This window comes from Humulus lupulus, chromosome 8 (genome assembly GCF_963169125.1).
Source record: "Humulus lupulus chromosome 8, drHumLupu1.1, whole genome shotgun sequence".
Classification (NCBI taxonomy): Eukaryota; Viridiplantae; Streptophyta; class Magnoliopsida; order Rosales; family Cannabaceae; genus Humulus; species Humulus lupulus.
In genome coordinates this window covers 4,984,422-5,003,969 of record NC_084800.1, presented here as the reverse complement: position 1 = coordinate 5,003,969, position 19,548 = coordinate 4,984,422, and the positions used below count along the sequence as shown (strand labels likewise).

Here is a 19,548-nt window from a genome sequence, read left to right as displayed (position 1 = left end):
TCTTTCTTCACAGATTAGACGACTCATCCATTGGGCTTTAGTCATGGAGGCCCACGTTCAAGAGAGCACAACATTTGTTCGATCAAATGATTGAGAAAAGGTTCAGACCAGATGTGAGAAAAGGAACACCTCTGATTTAAACCTGATCAATATGTACCTAATAATATTTAGGGGTTGTTCATAATATTTATGTTGGGCAAAAAGGCACCTCTCTCACCAATATCATCAGCTGGGTCTTCATGGTTTTCATGGCTTGGGCAATGGAATTGTTAGAATTTGTTGTTCTTAATTAATTGTTTGTGGTGGATTTTCTTGATTTTGAATTATTTTGTTCTTGAATTTGTTGTTTTGGATTTGTCGTTTTAATAAAATATATGGAGTAATATATTTTTTTAAGAGAAAATTAAAAAAAATTGTGTGATATTTAGAGTAATGAATGGGAGATGAAAATAAAAGTAGAGTAAGAATAATGTAAAAATATTGATTTTATTTGTTTTTGTGAAGCTTTTATATATATTTTTCTTTCCTACTTAGAGAAAATGTGAGTCCCAATTAATATTTTTCACCTTTTTTTTCTCTCTTCATTGTTCGATCCTACTAAACAAGTTATTTTCTTTTTCTTTTCACTTTATAATGCTCTTATTTTTATTCCATATAAACTATCAATAGTCATTGCTAAATAATTTTGTTGAAGCATGACTTTTCAACGTAGGCATTGTTTACACGGCCAATCGTGACAAAAAATAGTATTTTTAGTGAGTTCATACTAAAAAAATGAAAAAAAATCTGGTGTCGCAAAATACTTGTTTTCTCACTGTCGCACTAATAAAATAGTGACACTTATTTATTTCTTTTATTGTACGTTAGCTTAAAATCTCCGTCAGTTTAGTTGGTGTAAAATATATATTGTTTCTATTGGGATACAAATATTTTATATTATTTTTTAAAAAAAAGTTATTAAGTCATATTCATTTTAAAAAAATTATTCAGGTTTTTATTTGTTTATTTAAATAGTGTCCTATTGTATCAGTACAAAAACCATTCATTTTATTTATATATGTTGCAAAGTATAATACATTCTTTTTAGAAAATATAATGCTTTTTTCAATTTTATAATTTTATATAATGGGAATTTTTCATTTAGGGGCTGGTGAGACTTTTTAGTGTTCTTGTCTCATGAATAATTTTTTGTGATATTTTTTTATAATTATGTATATTGTAGTTATTTAGAGCATCCTGCAAATTTTTAGAAAATTTCGAATAGTTTACACTACCAAAAACTAAGTTCAAACATGTTGTACGCGAGACTAATTTTTTTATGCGGGTGAAAAGCTACATGTTTGAACCTAGTTTTCGGTACTATAAATTATTCGAAATTTTCTGAAAATTTGCAGGATATTCTAAACAACTACAATATACACGGTTATAAAAAAACCATACTGAAAACTATTTACGGATCGAGAATACTAAAAAATCTCACCAATAAAACTTAAAATGAAGCCCAAAAATTTTTCAATAATTAAGAAATTGAAAAAACATTATAAGTTGCAACATATATAAACAAAATGAATATATTTTATACCGATATAATAAGATACTATGTAATACGTAAATAAAAAGTAAATAAAAATTTTCCTAAAATGATTTTTTTTAAATAAGTATGACATGACTTTTTTTAAAATAATATAAAATATTTTTATTCTAATATAATGATAATTTATATTTCTGAAAAACTAACTTTAGACTGAATTTAATAGAGATTTTACATGACAGATGTCTGTTTGTTATTAGTGTGACAGGAAAGGACATGTACTTTGCAACAGCAGAATTTTTTCAAAATAAATGCCAAGAATTCTACCTTTCATGATGAAAAAAGTCAATGTTGTGGACCTGGTGGTCGATAATAACATTGTCACAGATTGAGCAATGGGTCCCTAATACCACCTCCACCCCACTGGCTCAGAGGAGTGATAGTTGACCAAAATTCTGACCGGTAATGATTTTCAAAGTTGGAGGCTTTGATTGCTTTAAAAAAAAATTAAGGTACTGTTGCTTGGTAATGGCAACAGAATTTTTTTTAATTGTATATATATATAAATATAATATTTTTTATATATATATATAAATATAACATTTTACATATATATATATATATAATATTCTTTTGATATTTTTTATTTTAATTATAGTTGGTGACATGATTTTTTTATTATTATTTTTTCTATAAATATTTATTTATTTCATTCAATTTTCACACCATTACATATATTTTCTTCCAAATTATCAATATTACAAAATAAAAAATTCTTACTAATGAATTCCCAAAATTCATCATTTTCTCCACTTATCAATCCCCAAAATCCAAGTTTTCAATATTTTCATTTCAATCAAAATTTTCAAAATACTCCCTCTACTAATTCTCAAAATCCAAATTTTGAAGCTCCATTTCTGTCATTTTATAAGCTTCTTTAAATTTCGTCTAATTTAAATTTCATGTAATATTTATTTATATTAATATATGGATTTAAAAAATTTAGTGTGACAATATTTATAATTACAAAATAATATATAAAATAATAATGTGTGAGGCCATAATTGACAATTTTTGGGTGGCTTAGCATTAGAGCATTTTTATGAAATTTTTTGACAAAAATGATGTGGATGAGAGAGAAAATAAAAAATTATATTTTTGAATGATTTGGACATGTTAAACAACTAATGGGATAGTCACTATTGGAGTTGTTCTAAGAGCATCTCCACTGCAGGCTACGATGCCAATTAGGAAAAATACAAAATCTAATATTTTATTTAATTAATATAATTTTAATTAAAAATACTAACCAACGTTAGGTAACATTGCAAAAAAATAAAGTTGAATATATATTATTTTGTTGACTTTGAGACCTACTTTAACATAAGTACCACTTTTAGCAACGCCCAATGCTCTAAAAAAGTATTAATTATTATTCAAAGTTTTTAATTTTATAAAAATCTTTAAATTAACAAACAAACTCAAAATTATTATACTTTTCCTTGTTTATTTTAAATTTGGTTCTCTTTGTTATTTTCCTATATATAATTCTACTTCAATAATTTCATATTAATTTTTAAAATTATTGACAGCAACCTTCCACCCATGATGCTCAATATCACATTAATATACATATATAATTCTTCATTTCAGACGTTGATAAATATGTGCATAGTGCTTAGTCAACGAAACGTTAGGACCACTTCTAAAAAAAGGGGGACAAAACAACAAAGCCACATGCTTAGTACTGTAAAAAGTAATATAATAAATAGTTGGTGAAAAGCTAGAACAAGGACAACATCAAGAAAACGCAGAAAGATCATATCTCTCCAGGCAACCGTTATCAATGGTGACGACGAAATCACTATTTTTCTCCCTCCTTTGTTCAATCGTCTCTCTCGCTTCCCAGCAAGCCACAGCCCAATACAACTTTTGCTTTAACGAAACAGGTAACTACACCCTTGACAGTACCTACCATGATAACCTAAATCACCTCCTCGCAACTCTTCCCAGCTCTCAAAACGGCAACGGTTACGGCTTTTACGATCTCTCTTACGGCAACTCATCCGATCAAGTCAACGGAATCGGACAGTGCCGCGGAGACACCATGCCCGACGTCTGCCAGAGCTGTCTTCATGAGTCTGCTCGCCTTCTCCAAGAGCGCTGCCCCTATCAGAAGAAGGCAGCCGCTTGGTACGAAAATTGTATGTTGCACTACTCTAACAGCTCCTTGCTTGGCGTCATGGAGACTTATCCCCAACTTTATTTGTATGTCGGCGTAAACGTGTCATCCAATATTATTCAGGAATATCTAAAAACACTTAGGAACTTGTTAGATAACCTGAAAAATCGAGCTGCGGCTGGTGGTTCTCTTAAAAAATTTGCTGTAGAAAATGTAACTGCTCCACGGTTTAAAACCATATATGGATTTGTCCAGTGCACACCTGACTTGGATCAAACCAACTGCACCAATTGTTTGGAACAAGCATTTGAGGTTTATCAGAATTGTTGTGTTGGGCAAACAGGGGCATCAATCTTCGGCACCAGTTGTAGATTTAGGTATGAGGATAGGCTCTTCTATAATTCTACGACCGCTGATGTTCCACCACCATCCCCGCCTGGACCACCCCCGCCGTCACTGCCATCGACAAAAGGTACACAAAGGATCATACAATATCTTATATTGTTATTATTATTAACTATGTTTATCATATTGCGTACAATAGATGTTTTAATGTGAGATTATTTTCTAAAGCTCATGCGTCATCAACATCAGCCAGGACAATCGTTATTGTTGTTGCGTCTAGCACTGCTGTGTTTGCGGGGATAATCATCTCCGCTTGTGTGTGTTTAAAACTGAGGAGGGCAAAGAAATTGGCTCAAAGTAAGTATTTGAGATCCATATTTGTCTTCTTGTTTTGTAAGTTGGTCCACTTTCTCTCTTATGCCAGGACAATAATTAATTAAACGGCAAATGTTACGAAGAATTAAGGTGATGTTTGTTGGGGTAATAGAATGTAATGGAATAGAAAAGAATCAATTTTTATAATTTAGAATATTGGAATATTATTTCAATGGATGATTTTTCCATATTTTTGTTGGAATGATTATTCCATTTGAAAATGGAACGAATGATTATTCCAATGCAAAATTAAAAAAAATTTAATAATTTTTTATTTATATTAATTTTTATTTAATTCCATTCCTATTCATTTTTCTATTTTATTTCCTATTCTTCCATTTTCATTCCGTCCCGGAAAAGACACCTTACCCTTTTTTCTTTCTTCAAAAAGCGCCGAGTTTGTTTTTTAGTATCACTGTATATATTTTATTGAAATAATACTTGTGATCAATACATATATATGGCTATAGAATTTTCAGTCAATTCAGAAGACTTAATAATGTTATCACATGCTACTAAAAAAAATAAAAAATAATGTTATCACTTGCACACATAATTCAATATATATAAATCAAACCATTGATATGATGAAATTATGTCTTATTTGTTTTGTTCAAGCTAATCACCTCCCAAATGAACCCGTGGAAGAAATGGTAAGTGAGGAATCATTTCAATACAGTTTTGAGACTATCAAACTTGCTACGGATAATTTCTCCGAGGAAAATAAACTTGGACAAGGTGGATTTGGTGTTGTTTACAGGGTAAGAATTAAGGCAAATGTATAAAAAATAATGTTTCTTTTTTACATATTAAAGAATTTTCTAGTCGAATTCATTCTTATGAGTGTTAACTTTGTTGTTATATATATATATATATATATATATTAATGTGTTTTAGGGAAGATTTTCTAATGGACAAGACATAGCTGTGAAAAAATTGTCTAGAGGATCATACCAAGGTGGTCTCGAATTCAAGAATGAAGTCATGTTAGTTGCCAAGCTTCAACACCGCAATCTTGTTAGGCTTCTTGGTTTCAGCTTGGAAGGAAGTGAAAGGCTTCTTGTCTATGAGTTTGTCCAAAATGGAAGCCTAGATCATTTCATATTTGGTACGATTGCATTAATTCATATGACAATTGTGCTCTAAAACATAAATAATCATAGAAAATAAACACATATATTTCTTAATATGCACTTTATTTAAAGTTTTATCCTTGATAAAATCATAGACTTGTGTATATGAATATGCAGATGAAAGGAAGCGTGCGAATTTGGATTGGGATAGTCGTTACAAAATAATAGGAGGTGTGGCTCGAGGACTCCTTTACCTTCATGAAGATTCTCGTTTGAGAATTATCCATCGAGATCTCAAAGCTAGTAACATCCTTTTAGATGATGAAATGCATCCTAAAATATCAGATTTTGGAACCGCAAGACTTTTTGATGTTGATCAAACTCAAGAAAGCACCAGTCGAGTGGTGGGAACATAGTAAGTATACATATTATCTAAAACCAACGAGACTACTTATTGTTTTTCGATTAATAATTCCATCTCATAATATTAATTTCCTTTCTAATAATTGTTTATATGGCATAATCAGCAACTAACACATCTTAATAAAGTTTTGATGCAACTAGTAATTAGCAAAATTATAGATCTTTCAGATGATTTTTATGTCAGATAATACTAATTCTTAGTTTATTGTGCTTGCAGTGGATATATGGCCCCAGAATATGTCATGCATGGACAATTTTCTGTCAAATCTGATGTATTTAGTTTTGGTGTATTACTTTTAGAAATAATAAGTGGAAAGAAAATAAATTATTTCCAACAAGAAGATGATGTGAAACACCTTTTAAGCTATGTAAGTATAATTTGCTTGAATCAACAGTACTATACTATATATATAACAAAAATGAAAGAACATTAAAATTAATATCATTGTTGTTGCAGACATGGAAACATTGGAGGGAAGGAAATGCTACAAATATAGTAGATCCATTGATGAAAGTTGGGTCAGCAAGTGAAATAATGACATGTATTCACATAGGACTATTATGTGTCCAGGAAAATTTAGTTGACAGACCAACCATGAATACTGTTCTTCTCATGTTAAATAGTAGTTCTGTATCTTTCCCATTACCCTCAAAGCCAGCTTTCTTTATGTATAACAACATGGGATCAGATATGGCATTACCATCACAATTCAATTCAAGAATAAATCACTCTAAGAGTGTGTCTGTAAATGAAACATCAATCAGTGAACTTTCCGCTCGCTAGTTTATTATTGAATAAATATATACAATTTCTGTAGACGTGCCTACAGTACATGACACTCGTTGTTTTTTCTAATCCTACATATAAATAATTAATAAGAAAGTGTAACTTGTAAAGTAACTAAGATTTTTTTTTCCTTTTATGGAAAAGGATATATGATCTTTGTGGCGTTTAACAAGTTTTAATAAATCATAAATTAAAAAAAAATTGATGATGAGTCGGAATAGAGAAACTATTGTGTAATACATACAAAGTATTTGAAATACTTGTTCATTGCCTATGAGTTATGACACTTATATTTGTGAGGAACTCTATTGGTAGTGTTGTCATGATGGAAGAAAAGCTGGCATATGACTTTTCATTGAGAAGATTGTCAACATAATTTTGTTCATTTGATTATGATAAATTAAAGGTTGAGAAATACTACTTCATTTGACTAATAAATGACTTTAATATTTGCATAATAGTTTTAGACATAAATACTAAGTTTTTAATGCTACAATTTCAACTATGCCAGGATATATCGTGAAAGAGCTTGAAACCTGGGTTGACAATGATAAAATTATAAATCAATGTCAGAAAAACTTGACTTAAATAAACAATCTAGATAAATGCACTATAATGTAAGAATCAAAAATCTTCAGTAAAGGGAGAGAGAGAAATCTTCAGTAATGGCAATTTCGGCAGTAAAGGGAGAGAGAGAAATCGTGGGAGAATGGGAGAAATTGAGGGAAGGGGAGTTATTGATAGGAGTTATGGAGGTGGAGTAATGAGAGGGTTTATGGGAATTAATGAGAGAATATTGGGTAGTCATGGGTTGGAGAGATATCGGTTGGAGAGAGAGTCATTTATGGGAAGTGGTGATATTGAGAGGAGTTACGGAGGGGAGGAAATCGTGGGGCCCGGGGTATTTATGAGCAAAATCTGGAAAGTCAAGGGGTAGAGAGAGATAGGGGTGAAAGGGTGGCAATTATGGGAAGTGGAATGAATGAGAGATATTATGGGGGTGAGGAAACCGTGGGACCCAGGGGCAATTATGAGAAGAATTTGGGAAGTCAAGGGGTGGTGAGAGATCGAATTGGAGGAGTGGCAATTATGGAAAGTGGTGTTAATGAGAGGCTTTATGGAGGAGGGTCAACCGAGGCATATAGGAGCATTAATGAGAGAAATTTGGGAAAATCCCCAATTTTATCTCTTTCTATCGTGGACACCAAGAGACGCCGTGTGGCAGAGGAGGAGTCAGGTGGGCCAATTGATGAAGAAATGGGCCTGGTGGGTTCTAGTATGGATCAAGAGGCTATTGGGTTCACCAATGTTGGGCTTTCAAAAAATGGGAATTTGGCGGGTCCTGGGATTGGGGCTCGCCAACCACAATAAGTATTTTTAGTTGGAATTGTCGTGGGCTTGGGAACCCACGGGCCGTTCAATTCCTTAAAGATATATTATGTCAAAAGAAGCCCAATTTTGTTTTTTTGTGTGACACGTTGTGTAAGGGGGAGAGGATTAAAAGAATCCAATACCAATTGGGTTTTGAGGGGAGCCTCTCGGTGGATGCTGTTGGGAGGAGTGGCGGGCTCGCATTGTTGTGGAAGCATAAAGAAGAGATTCATTTACTTAGTTACTCGTTGAACCATATTGACGTGGTGGTAAGGGTGGAAGGGATGAGTGAGTGGAGGCTTACTGGCTTTTATGGGGAGCCCAATAGGGCATTTCGTAGACGTACATGGGATCTTATTCGCCAGTTGCGTGATCGCTCTACTTTGCCCTGGTGCCTGATTGGGGATTTTAACAATGTCCTCAGTCATGTAGATAAAAAAGGCGGCGTCCCTTATCCTACTTGGTTGATAGAAGGCTTTCAGAATGTCTTGAATGATTGTGAGTTAGTTGACATGGAGTTGAATGGGTACCAGTTTACTTGGGAGATGGGTGCTGGAACGGACAGGTGGGTTGAAGTTAGAATTGACAGAGCCATCTCGTCGCACAGTTGGCTGCAATTGTTCCCAATGGCTAAGCTCTTCAACCTTGGTATCTCAACCTCGGACCACTCTCCATTGTTCTTGGATCCAAGGTTTGTTCTCCATGGCCCATATGTTAAGAAGTTCAGATTTGAAAATGCTTGGCTGAGAGAGCCTTTGTGTCATCAAGTTGTTGGCGATGCTTGGGGGAGGCATCCTGGTAGAGACATCCTGGGGAAGGTGGCGTATTGTGGGGAGGTGTTAGGGAGGTGGGGGAAAGAGGTAACGGGGAACCTCAATTTTAGAATTGAGGTGAGTAAGAGGCGATTGTTGAGGCTAAAAGGGAGAAGGGATGAGGGGGCGATGAGTAGATTCAAGGAGGAGAAACAGAAGCTCTTTCAAGCTATTAGTCAAAAAGAGATCTTCTGGAGTCAGCGGTCAAAGCAGCTCTGGTTGAAAGCGAGAGATCAAAATACTAAATATTTTCATGCGGCAGCTAGCGCTCGAAGAAGACAAAATCATATATCTAGATTAAAAAATGCCTCAGGAGAGTGGGTGGATTGGGATTCAGGCCTTCAGGACACTATAGAGGCGTACTTTTCGGAGTTATTCTCATCGAGCGACACAGATTGGGGGTTGATTGTAGATGGTATTCAGCCTAGTATCACGGATCATCAGAATAGGGAGCTGTTAAAACCAGTGGAGGCTGATGAAGTGAAGATGGCGTTGTTTCAGATGCACCCAGATAAGTCCCCAGGTCCTGATGGTATGACTCCGGCATTTTATCAGAAATTCTGGAGTATAGTAAGGAGTGATGTGGTGAGTTTTGTCAGATCTTTCTTCAGTAGTGGCTCTCTCCCTGCAGGAGTCAATGATACTAATGTGGTGCTTATACCGAAAAAGAAGAATCCTGAGCAGATGGGGGACTTGAGACCTATTTCGCTGTGCAACGTGTTGTATAAAGTGGCTTCTAAAGTCCTTGCTAATCGAATGAAGCAAGTTCTTGATCAATTCATCTCTGATTCCCAGAGCGCATTCATCCCTGGGCGCTTAATTACAGATAACATTATGGTGTCTTTTGAGATTCTGCACTATCTCAAAAGGAAGCGTCGTGGCTGCGATGGGTATATGGCTTTAAAGCTTGATATGAGCAAGGCGTATGACAGGGTAGAATGGCCTTTTCTCTTAGCAGTACTTGCTCAGATGGCATTCGCTAATAGATGGATTAAGCTCCTGGAGTGTTGTTTATCTTCGGTGCGGTATAGGGTGGTTTGTGGAGATAAGGAAATAGGGCCTATCTTTCCTGGGCGCGGTCTTCGTCAAGGGGACCCTATCTCTCCGTATTTATTCCTGATTTGTGCTGAGGGGTTCTCCACATTGATAAACCAATTTGAGAACATAGGTTGGCTTCATGGGTGCAAGGTGGCTAGGGGAGCACCTAGGGTATCTCATATGTTCTTTGCTGATGATAGCTACTTGTACTGCAAGGCCAATGAGGTGGAGGCTGGTAATGTGTTGACTCTGCTGGACTTGTTTGAGAAGGCCTCTGGGCAGCGGGTGAATCTGGCAAAATCTTCTGTCTTTTTCAGTTCAAATACTAGTAGTGACATGAGGCATATTATTTGTCAGAGGATGGGTATTCTTGAGGCTGGTGATCATAGTATGTATCTGGGTCTGCCCAATACTATGGGGAGAAACAAATCAGCAATTCTCGGTTTTCTGAAGGAGAGGATCAGGAGTAGAATTCAGAGTTGGGATGGGAAGCTTTTATCAAGAGCTGGTAAGGAGGTGTTGCTAAAAACAGTAGTCCAGTTGCTTCCTAATTATGCTATGAACGTATTTCTGCTTCCTTTGGAGATGTGCAAGGAAGTAGAGAGCATGATGAGTGGGTTCTGGTGGGGATCTTCTTCTTCCTCTTCGCGGGGTATCAGGTGGATGAGCTGGAAAAGAATGAGTCTTCACAAGCATTGTGGTGGGATGGGTTTTCGCAACCTGAGAGATTTTAACTTAGCATTGCTTGGGAAGCAAGGGTGGAGGTTGCTAGTGAGGGAGTCTTCGCTTGTTGGAAAAGTCTTCAAGGCGCGGTACTACCCCAAGGGGTCTTTCCTTACTGCTTCTTTGGGGTCCAATCCTAGTTTCATCTGGAGGAGTATCCTAGAGTCTCAGGGGTTAGTGGCCAAGGCGGTGCGGCGTAGTATTGGGTGTGGAGCGAGTACCTCTATTTTAGATGACCCTTGGCTGCCAGATGAGAGCAACCCTTATGTTCAGTCTGAGCATCCTGGGTTATTGGGCAAGAAGGTCTGTCAGCTCTTCAAGGAGGAGAGGAGGGAATGGGATCCAGACATTCTTTTGGATCTATTTAATGAGAGGGATGTGGAGCTTATTTTGAGTATTCCTCTGTGCGTCTCGGTTGATGGGGATTATTGGCAATGGACGAAGGAAACCTATGGCATCTATTCTGTGCGTTCTGCATATAAGTTGGCCCAAGAATCCAATGGTGGGTGGTCTCCGGCAGATAATTCGGGCTTTTGGAGGAATCTATGGAACTTAAAGATCCCCCCAAAGGCTAAAAACATATTGTGGCGTGCCACTTCTGGATGTCTTCCTACTAGCTTACTTTTGAGATCTCGTCACATTGAGATTCCTCCAGTATGTGCTGTATGTCAGTCTGACCAGGAGTCTATTTTACACGCTTTAGTGACTTGTCCTTTCGCGAATAGTTGTTGGGCAAAATCCAAGGTGGGTGTCCTTGTCGGCCCTTTTTCTGAGTTTGGGGACTGGTTTGCAGAGGTTCTGTCTAAAGGGAACAAGGAGAGCGCTGCAGAAGCAGAGGTATTGTGCTGGGAGATCTGGAAAGCTAGGAATACTCTGGTCTGGAATCAGAAGAGATCCTTAGTTGATGAGGTAGTTTTATCAGATTCTCTATTACTTGATCAATGGTTAGCTGCTCAGGATTCTATGTTGGCCCCCCCTTCTGGTATATGGAGGCCTGTTGATGGTGCTGAGCACTGGACGTGCCCTCAGACAGACGTGATCAAGGTGAATGTTGATGCTGCTATCTTCTCTTCAGAGGGGAAATTTGGTATTGGGTGTGTGGCTAGAGATGGTGCGGGGCATCTTATTGAAGCTTTCTCCTCATTGAAAGCTGGGAGAGTGAAGCCTCTTGAAGCTGAGGCCCTCGGATTGAAAGAAGCTCTTAGTTGGATAAAGAGAAAGGAGTGGAGACCTGTGGTCTTGGAGACCAACTGCTTTAATGTGGTGCACGCTGTGCGTAGTGAGGTCGATATGGTTTCTACTTTTGGTCTTATAATCAGAGATTATAAGAGTCTTCTTAATGATCTGTGTAATGTGGATCTTTTCTTTGTTAAACGGTCTGCCAACAAGGTTGCTCACTACATTGCTAGAGCATCTTGTTCTTTTGCTGGCTGTATTCATATAGGGGATGTTGTACCCCTCTTTTGTTGTCCCTCTTATTAGAGGACTCGTTGAATCAATAAAGCTATCTTTTGATTTCAAAAAAAAAAAATCTTCAGAAGTTGTTTAAAAATTCTCATTTAATTAGTAAAATATATGCATAGTTGTAAGGACTCTAAGTCTAACAAGACTCAAAGTCTACAGGTGGACTTTTGCGTTTACAGAAGTTTGCGTCCTCTACCTGTAAAAGTACTGCATTTTACTGACACATTTTTTTACTGTTACGCCTAAAAAGTAAGTTTTGAAATATCAGTATATATTATTAAAAAAAACTCTTCTGAGGCACTTGTACTGCGCCTGCAAAAGTACGTTGGCTATTTTTTATTATTTAAATTTTATAAATAATAATTTCATATTAATATTAATATATAATGCCTTAAATTTATAATTTAATAAATATTACAGTTAGATAAAATTGTAGATAAAAAATTCTTATGATTTTACAAATATTAATTTAAAGATCCTTACAGCAAAATCTAGACCAACTAAAAATGTTACCACAACACTTGGGGTATTTAATTCAATAAAAAAAAGGCAGGAATGCTAGCCTTTTGTAAAAACTCCAAATGTGTTTAAATATACCTCTGCAATAACAAGTTCAAGTTAAGCTTTAGGAGAAATAAACTAACAAAACTTCCTGGAGTGTTTAATTTGTAAACCAAATAGCTGAGGAAGAAAATAATGGCATACCTCACACTCGGTATTGAAAGGGCTTGGAATCTCAAAGATTCTTAATTAGTTCATTCCTAAGAACAGCAAGCATATGAATATATTAGATTGAATAATAATGTTTTGAGTGACTAGAGGAATCAAACATAATATAAAAATGATGAACATAAAGGATAAGCTTAAGGTCAAAATAGGTATATTCAAAATGTAATCTGTGAATTATTGATTCTTCTTAGTAGACCAGTAACTGTAAGGCACGTTCCGTTTATTATTAATTTTATGTTAATAAATTTATATTTGTTTTTTGAAATAATTAAATTTTTGTTATTAATTTTATTTAAAAATTGTGAAAAAAGAATAGTTGATTATATAAATGTGAAATTTTATTCATTGTTAAGAGAAATTTGATCTATTATTTTGATTATTAATGGCCAATTTTATGATTAAGTGTAAAAGTAGTTTTTACTAAATTTAAAAATTAACATATGTAACACTAAATTTACTTGAAGTTTAAAGTTAAAATTGATTATTTTTTATATTAATGTATTTCTTTTATTTAAGATAAAAATAAAAAAAGTAAATCCTAATAGAAACTCCAAAAAAAAAAAGACAAAAATAATAAAATAGTAATATTTGTTATGATAAATACTGTGTAAGAAAATACAATATATGATTTTTCCAATTAATAAGAAATTAAGACAAATAATTTATTTTTTAAATAAATTATTGAGAAAGTAATTAATGTAAATGTTTACTCATCTAAAACGTCACGCTTGACCATCATCTATCATTTTCTGGCTTAATATTGTTGGGGTGAGTGCCACACGTGGTTCCCAACCCAAGAGTGTTGTGCCATCTGATCGGTCGATTTTATTGGTTGTAACTCCAGTCCATTTGTGGATGCTGTCACCAAATTGATGGCTGAATATGACAGTTCATTGGTGCTAGTGGAAGTACAAAAATGCATAGCATAAGGTCATAAACAAGGCAAAATATGAAAGTCTCTAAAATTGTGCATTTGCTCGAGAGTGAAGAATGCTATAATTAGTAGCAAGATTTCCAATCCCACTGGTAAGTACCACATCCCACTGCGATAAAAAAAGAAAATAATCAGCAAGTTATGTAATTAATTGAGTAACTAACAAGGCCATTGTCGGAATGTAATAATGACAACACACTAGCTAAGAATCTATATCCAAATGCACATATATATTTGTTACTACCAACAGTAAAATCCTTAATTCCAATGTAAGTGCAAACGTATTGTGTTGTGTTAATATCCCCTGCAAAATCAGATTAGAGACACATAACGTAACAAACAATATCAAATGACAAGGAAGCTTATAGGAATTTATTCAAACACCAGAAAAACACTAGTTTACTTGGTTTGGACTTAACCAAATCATGTTAATCCTACATCCATTGACAAAGATGAGATTACATACTCAAGAGACACTCAAGAAAGTCTCTTCAACCTCTATCTCAGTCACTTACAATACAAGCACATACAATGATGAGAAGTTTTCTCTGGTATACACCCTGATTCACTCCACTACAAAAAGCTCTCCATTCTATCAACCCTAAGATGATCAGGCCTAGAGGTATATATAGAGACTTAGGCAGACCTGAAATAAGAAACTGAATAAAGAATCTTCACAAGATGCACTCCACATATTGCATTTTGTTTAAATATAAATTATATCATTAAAGCTCTTATATTTGACAATCACTAATTGATAATAGCAATGCCACTGCATGAAAGTAGGAACCATCAATATACCTCCTCATTCAACATGATTGTATTGTCTCTTCATTCCTTTTTCTAAAATCATATCTAGCTGCAAACCAACCAAAAAGAAAAACTTTAGTTAATATACAAATTTAATTATACAAACTAAAGCAGAAAGTCAACCCTCAAATTAATACATGATGATACAACAACTAAAAAAAGAAAAAACCTCTTGCCCTTAGAAATCTGAAATTAAAAATTGAACAATAAAAACTCATCAAAACAATGTGAGCGAACACGAAAAGAAAATATTGAACCCACTACCTTCCTCTTCTTCTTCTTCTTCTTCTTCTTCTTATTCTTCTTCACACATACACTCCCTTCTTCGATTCTCTATTTTGCTCAAGCTCAAATGATATACCAATTTAGCATTTGATTTGTTCTCCGAAAACTAAAACCCCAAAATATAACATTAAATACCTAGAAAATATTTTCATGAAATGAATTAAGAAATTGGAAAGATTACTAGAAGATTCAAAGGAATGGACCTTACTGGAGCTTAGAAGCAAAAGCAAGACAGAATTCGCCGAAAAAAACGAACACCATTGGAGGAGATCGGAGAAGGCAGAGGAGAGGAGACAACGGCGGAGGCAAGGGCGAGATGCAAAGATAGACGAAAATTAGATGTTATCTCTGTTCTGGAAAAATTAAAAATGATTTTAGCTTTTGAAAAACACTATAACTTTTTCAGACACTTCTTGCGCCTGCATAATATTAATTTTATATAATATATTTTGAATATCCTATTTAACTCTAATTTTATAAATAAATATTATAATAATAATAATTTATGATTTAACTTTAACTTTATAAATAAATATTATAATAATAATAAATAAAATTTAAAGATTATTCATTTTTAATATTACTTTTCAAATCAACTAAAATCAACATCAATAAATTGACCACTAAATCAACAATCTTACTATAAAATTTAAATAAAAACAAATAAAAATTAGTTACGTAATTAATCATTCTAGTTACATAATCATCAAACAACATATCAAACTAGTTAGTTTTAGAAAATAAGATCAAATGTCACTAATAATTCAAATATTCAAAGTTCTAACGTTGACAACAACATTATCTATTGAAACTATATTTAAAGATTGAAATAACAAGTCATATGCCTTCAAATTAAACATCTATTTCTTAAAACAATCATATCCTTCAATACCAAGCCCACCACTAAATCAACAAGACTATTAAAAAGATTAAACAAAAAAAAATAGTTACATAATTATCAAACAACATGTCAAACTAGTTAAAGATAACAAAAATAAGTCACTAATAATCTAAGCATTTTATGTTCTCTAAGTTCTAACATTAGAGACAACACTACCTAATTAAAATCAAAATAATATAAAAAAAAATAATACAAACAACTCATTCAACACATTATATATAAAAAGCTACAATAAAAAATATATTATATATAAAAACAAAAAGTCTGATAAAAATATAGAAAATTAAAAACAAAATCATACAACCAAAGATTGAACGATCCATACCTATTTTGAAGCTCAAAAACATATTTAAACCCTAAAAATCCAATCAAAATCGTGTAGAAAGTCTCATTTTCGAACTCCAAATAGACCCATTGCCAAAGTCTTTCTTTTTTCCTAAAAAAATGAAAAAAAAAAAAATCAATTGTTAGCCATTACTTAAGTTTTTTTAGCAAGAAAACTAGTCAAGAATAGTGGGGAAAAAAAAAGATTAGAACATCAAACTCTTGTCAGTCGTACAACCAGAAACAATGTTTTTGCTTCTAGGTTTCTTCTTCAGAGAGAGAAGAGAGAAATGATGTCAAAGTGAAAGAGAATACGGTTATAAAACATTTTTACTTCAGTTTATATATAAAAAGCGAAGTGGAAAGTCCACTTTTCACTTCGCTTACTTTCCACTTCGCTTTTTATATATAAACTGAAGTAAAAGGGTGTCACAATAAGTAATGGTCTTGTTTGGTACGTACACTTTTCTACTTCGGTTCTTTCGTAAAAACCAAAGTGGAACCCCCCCATGATGTGCCAACCAAACACGACCCTTGTCTTATTGCTCTTTTTACTTCGTTTTTTTTTATAAAAGCGAAGTAGTAGCCTATTTTTTTCAAGCACCGTTCCCATAAGCGAAGTAAAAACATATTTAGAAGCTTTTACTTCGGTTTTTAATTATTGTTTGTGTAAAAAATGAAGTAGAAGCATATATTTCTAGTAGTGACACAGTTCGCACTTAGTTCACACACGGTTCACACATGCTTCACACTTAGCTCACACATGGTTCACACATTATTCACATATGATTCACACATAATGCACACATGATACAGACATATGGTTGACACTTGGTTCACACATTATTCACACGTAATTCACACTTAGTTCACGGGTATGTTTTTGGAGAAACACGATACACAAAGGGTGGTGGTAGGAGGCTTCAACGATGGTGGTGGGAGCCTTCGGTGCTAGGGGCTTCGACTGTGATGGTGGGAGGCTTCAATAAAGGGGACTCAACGGCTGGGCGTAGGGGTAAGCATCTAAACCGACAAACTGCGGCGACTGACTGCAACGCACCACACTACATTGCAAACCGCAATGTCAAAAGTGTAATGGTTCGGTATGGTTTGTATCTTAGTTAAACCGCGCGATGCGGTGCGGTGCGCGGTTTGGCGGTGTGAAATTTTGGTTTGCACCACACCGCACCGTATACTTACAAATATGAAGCTGTATCTGTAATGACCCACTAATCTAGACTATTTGGACCATTAACGAAACTATACATAAACTTACATTTTTACGAAAATACCATAATTTTAATGAGTAACTTGTAAAATAAGAGTTACTTACAAATAAATAGAATACTAAGAATGATATGGGATCTCATTGTCTTTAAAAACAAAACATGATTTAAATGAAAAGAATTACATAAGAAATGCGGAAAATACATATAAAACCATAAAAAGATAAAATGAGACTACATCCTCGAATCGAATAACGCTCGGCCCCTTGACTCCATTCACCATCGATACACATCCTCTAAGCGTCACGAATCTTACCGCCTCTAAAGCTTATTTTCCTGCACATAAAACAGAAAGGAATGAGCCTAATGCCCAGCAAGGAAAAATCTAACACATAGTCATACACATAAATTTCATAAGAAACATAAAGACTTAACATAATACATATAACATACACTTATTATAATGCCCATTATTACTTGGGGTCCCATAGACTAAACAAGCATATGCCCATGGGATTAGTGGGGTCCTACTAGCTAAGTAGGTCATATGCCCATAACCCATTTGGGGTCTTGTTAGTCATATGGGTCATATGCCCAAGCCTACAAACATACATGCCTACATATCATAACATATTTAACAACATAAAACATAAGATAACATAAGCACATAACATATTGATGATAGCCTATTTTCCTTACCAAAGTTACCGGGATATGTGGACTCAGTTGGGACTTTTTGGAACACTCCTAAAACCATAATGAACAAGAGTGAGTTGAAAGAAGGAACGAGATGAAAAGGAAATGGGAAGACTAAACCATTTGAGAAACATGCTTACCGAAACTTATGTGCTCAAGAACTTAGATTCCCTAACCAAAATGAAGATTAATGTTAGAGATTGAGTAGAAGACTATGAGAAAGAAAATAACATAATACAGAAATGAACTAGAGTTTTGGTTACCTCAAAGACTTGAAAGACCAATCTACACCTCAACCGAAATACTATAGAACCTCACTTCCCAAAGTGTTTGATAAGCTTATGATGTTTAAGCTTATGATTTTCCCAAACCAGGTGTTTACACTCTCAAACTCACTTAACACTAGCAGCTTCAGAACTTAGAACAAAAGGTGAGTAATGGCTGGGTACTAGGTCCTATTTATAGAGTTTGGGAATGAAAGTATCTTGATTTTACTTGAATAAAAATAATGGCTTTTTAGGTGAAAATCATTTGAATAATCGTTCAGCAGAGACTGAAGACTCGTTCAAAAGATGCTGGACTTATGGAGGAGTTTGAATGGCTGAAAGGAAAAAAATTCAAAAGTGTTTGAATTTATGCTGGAGGAGGCGATATATCGCCTGGACCATTGTTCCCGAGGCGACCGTGCATCGATTCGTGTTTTCCGTATCTACGTGCTGCGATATATCGCCCCCTATAGCTGTGATATATCGGCACACGCTGAATATTTAAACACGAAATTACACATTTTTAGCTAAGTTTGAATGGAGTAAACAGCCTTGACTAAGCCCTCAACGTACTCAAAGCTGCTGACTGACCCTATAACATTCAAACTTTACTCCTTATTAAATTTAATCCTAAAAAATACATAATCCTTAATCACCATTCATAACATGTGCTTAAAATCCTATTGGTTGATGTCTAAACCTTATAATATAATAAATATAATCCTTAATATCAGTCACATTAATCAAACCTTAGATTATATTTAATATTCTTAAACTATAGATTAAACTTAGAAAATCTATAAGTACTACTATGAGTGTCCAAATAATTCCCAGTCTGAACCAAAAATCCACAGTTACAAAGATAATACTAAACATACTATAATACTACTAAACAATTAGCTAAGTAAAGTTCTTGGACTCTACAGTATCCCTTGATTAGGTGAAGTGAAGCAAGAGGGTTTCTTCCATGATGGTAGTTTAGGGGAGTGAAAAGAAGTTTATTATAACTTGTGATGTTTTGAACTTAAGTTCCATGAGGGTTTTGAAAAGAAATTCATGGGAGACTTGTATATTTTTTTTTGAACTTAATTGATAATTTGTGATGTTGTTTAGAACTTATTAAGGATTTGCTTCAAATTAAGGATTTAGTATTTTTTTTTATTTTAAATTTTGTTATGACATATTTTTTAACACACTTATACCGTGGAAAACCACCCAAACCACACCCCAAAAAATGGTTTGGTTTGGTCGGT

The 19,548-nt window shown here is 34.2% G+C and overlaps 1 protein-coding gene across 3 annotated transcripts; it reads left to right on the top strand.

Moving 5' to 3' along the window:
- The first annotated feature begins 3,322 nt into the window (after positions 1–3,322).
- LOC133794295 (cysteine-rich receptor-like protein kinase 44) lies at positions 3,323–6,768 on the top strand. 3 transcript variants are annotated; one of them, XM_062231495.1, is made up of 7 exons: positions 3,323–4,185; positions 4,308–4,415; positions 5,052–5,194; positions 5,331–5,541; positions 5,684–5,921; positions 6,147–6,297; positions 6,387–6,768. In XM_062231495.1, exons 1-7 carry the CDS (start codon positions 3,378–3,380, stop codon positions 6,711–6,713), a joined length of 1,986 nt encoding a protein of 661 aa, XP_062087479.1. In that variant the 5' UTR covers positions 3,323–3,377; the 3' UTR covers positions 6,714–6,768. The 3 variants fall into 3 exon arrangements, with proteins under 3 accessions (XP_062087479.1, XP_062087478.1, XP_062087480.1); XM_062231494.1 differs by having other exon boundaries at positions 4,287–4,415; XM_062231496.1 differs by lacking the exon at positions 4,308–4,415.
- The last annotated feature ends 12,780 nt before the right edge of the window (positions 6,769–19,548 follow it).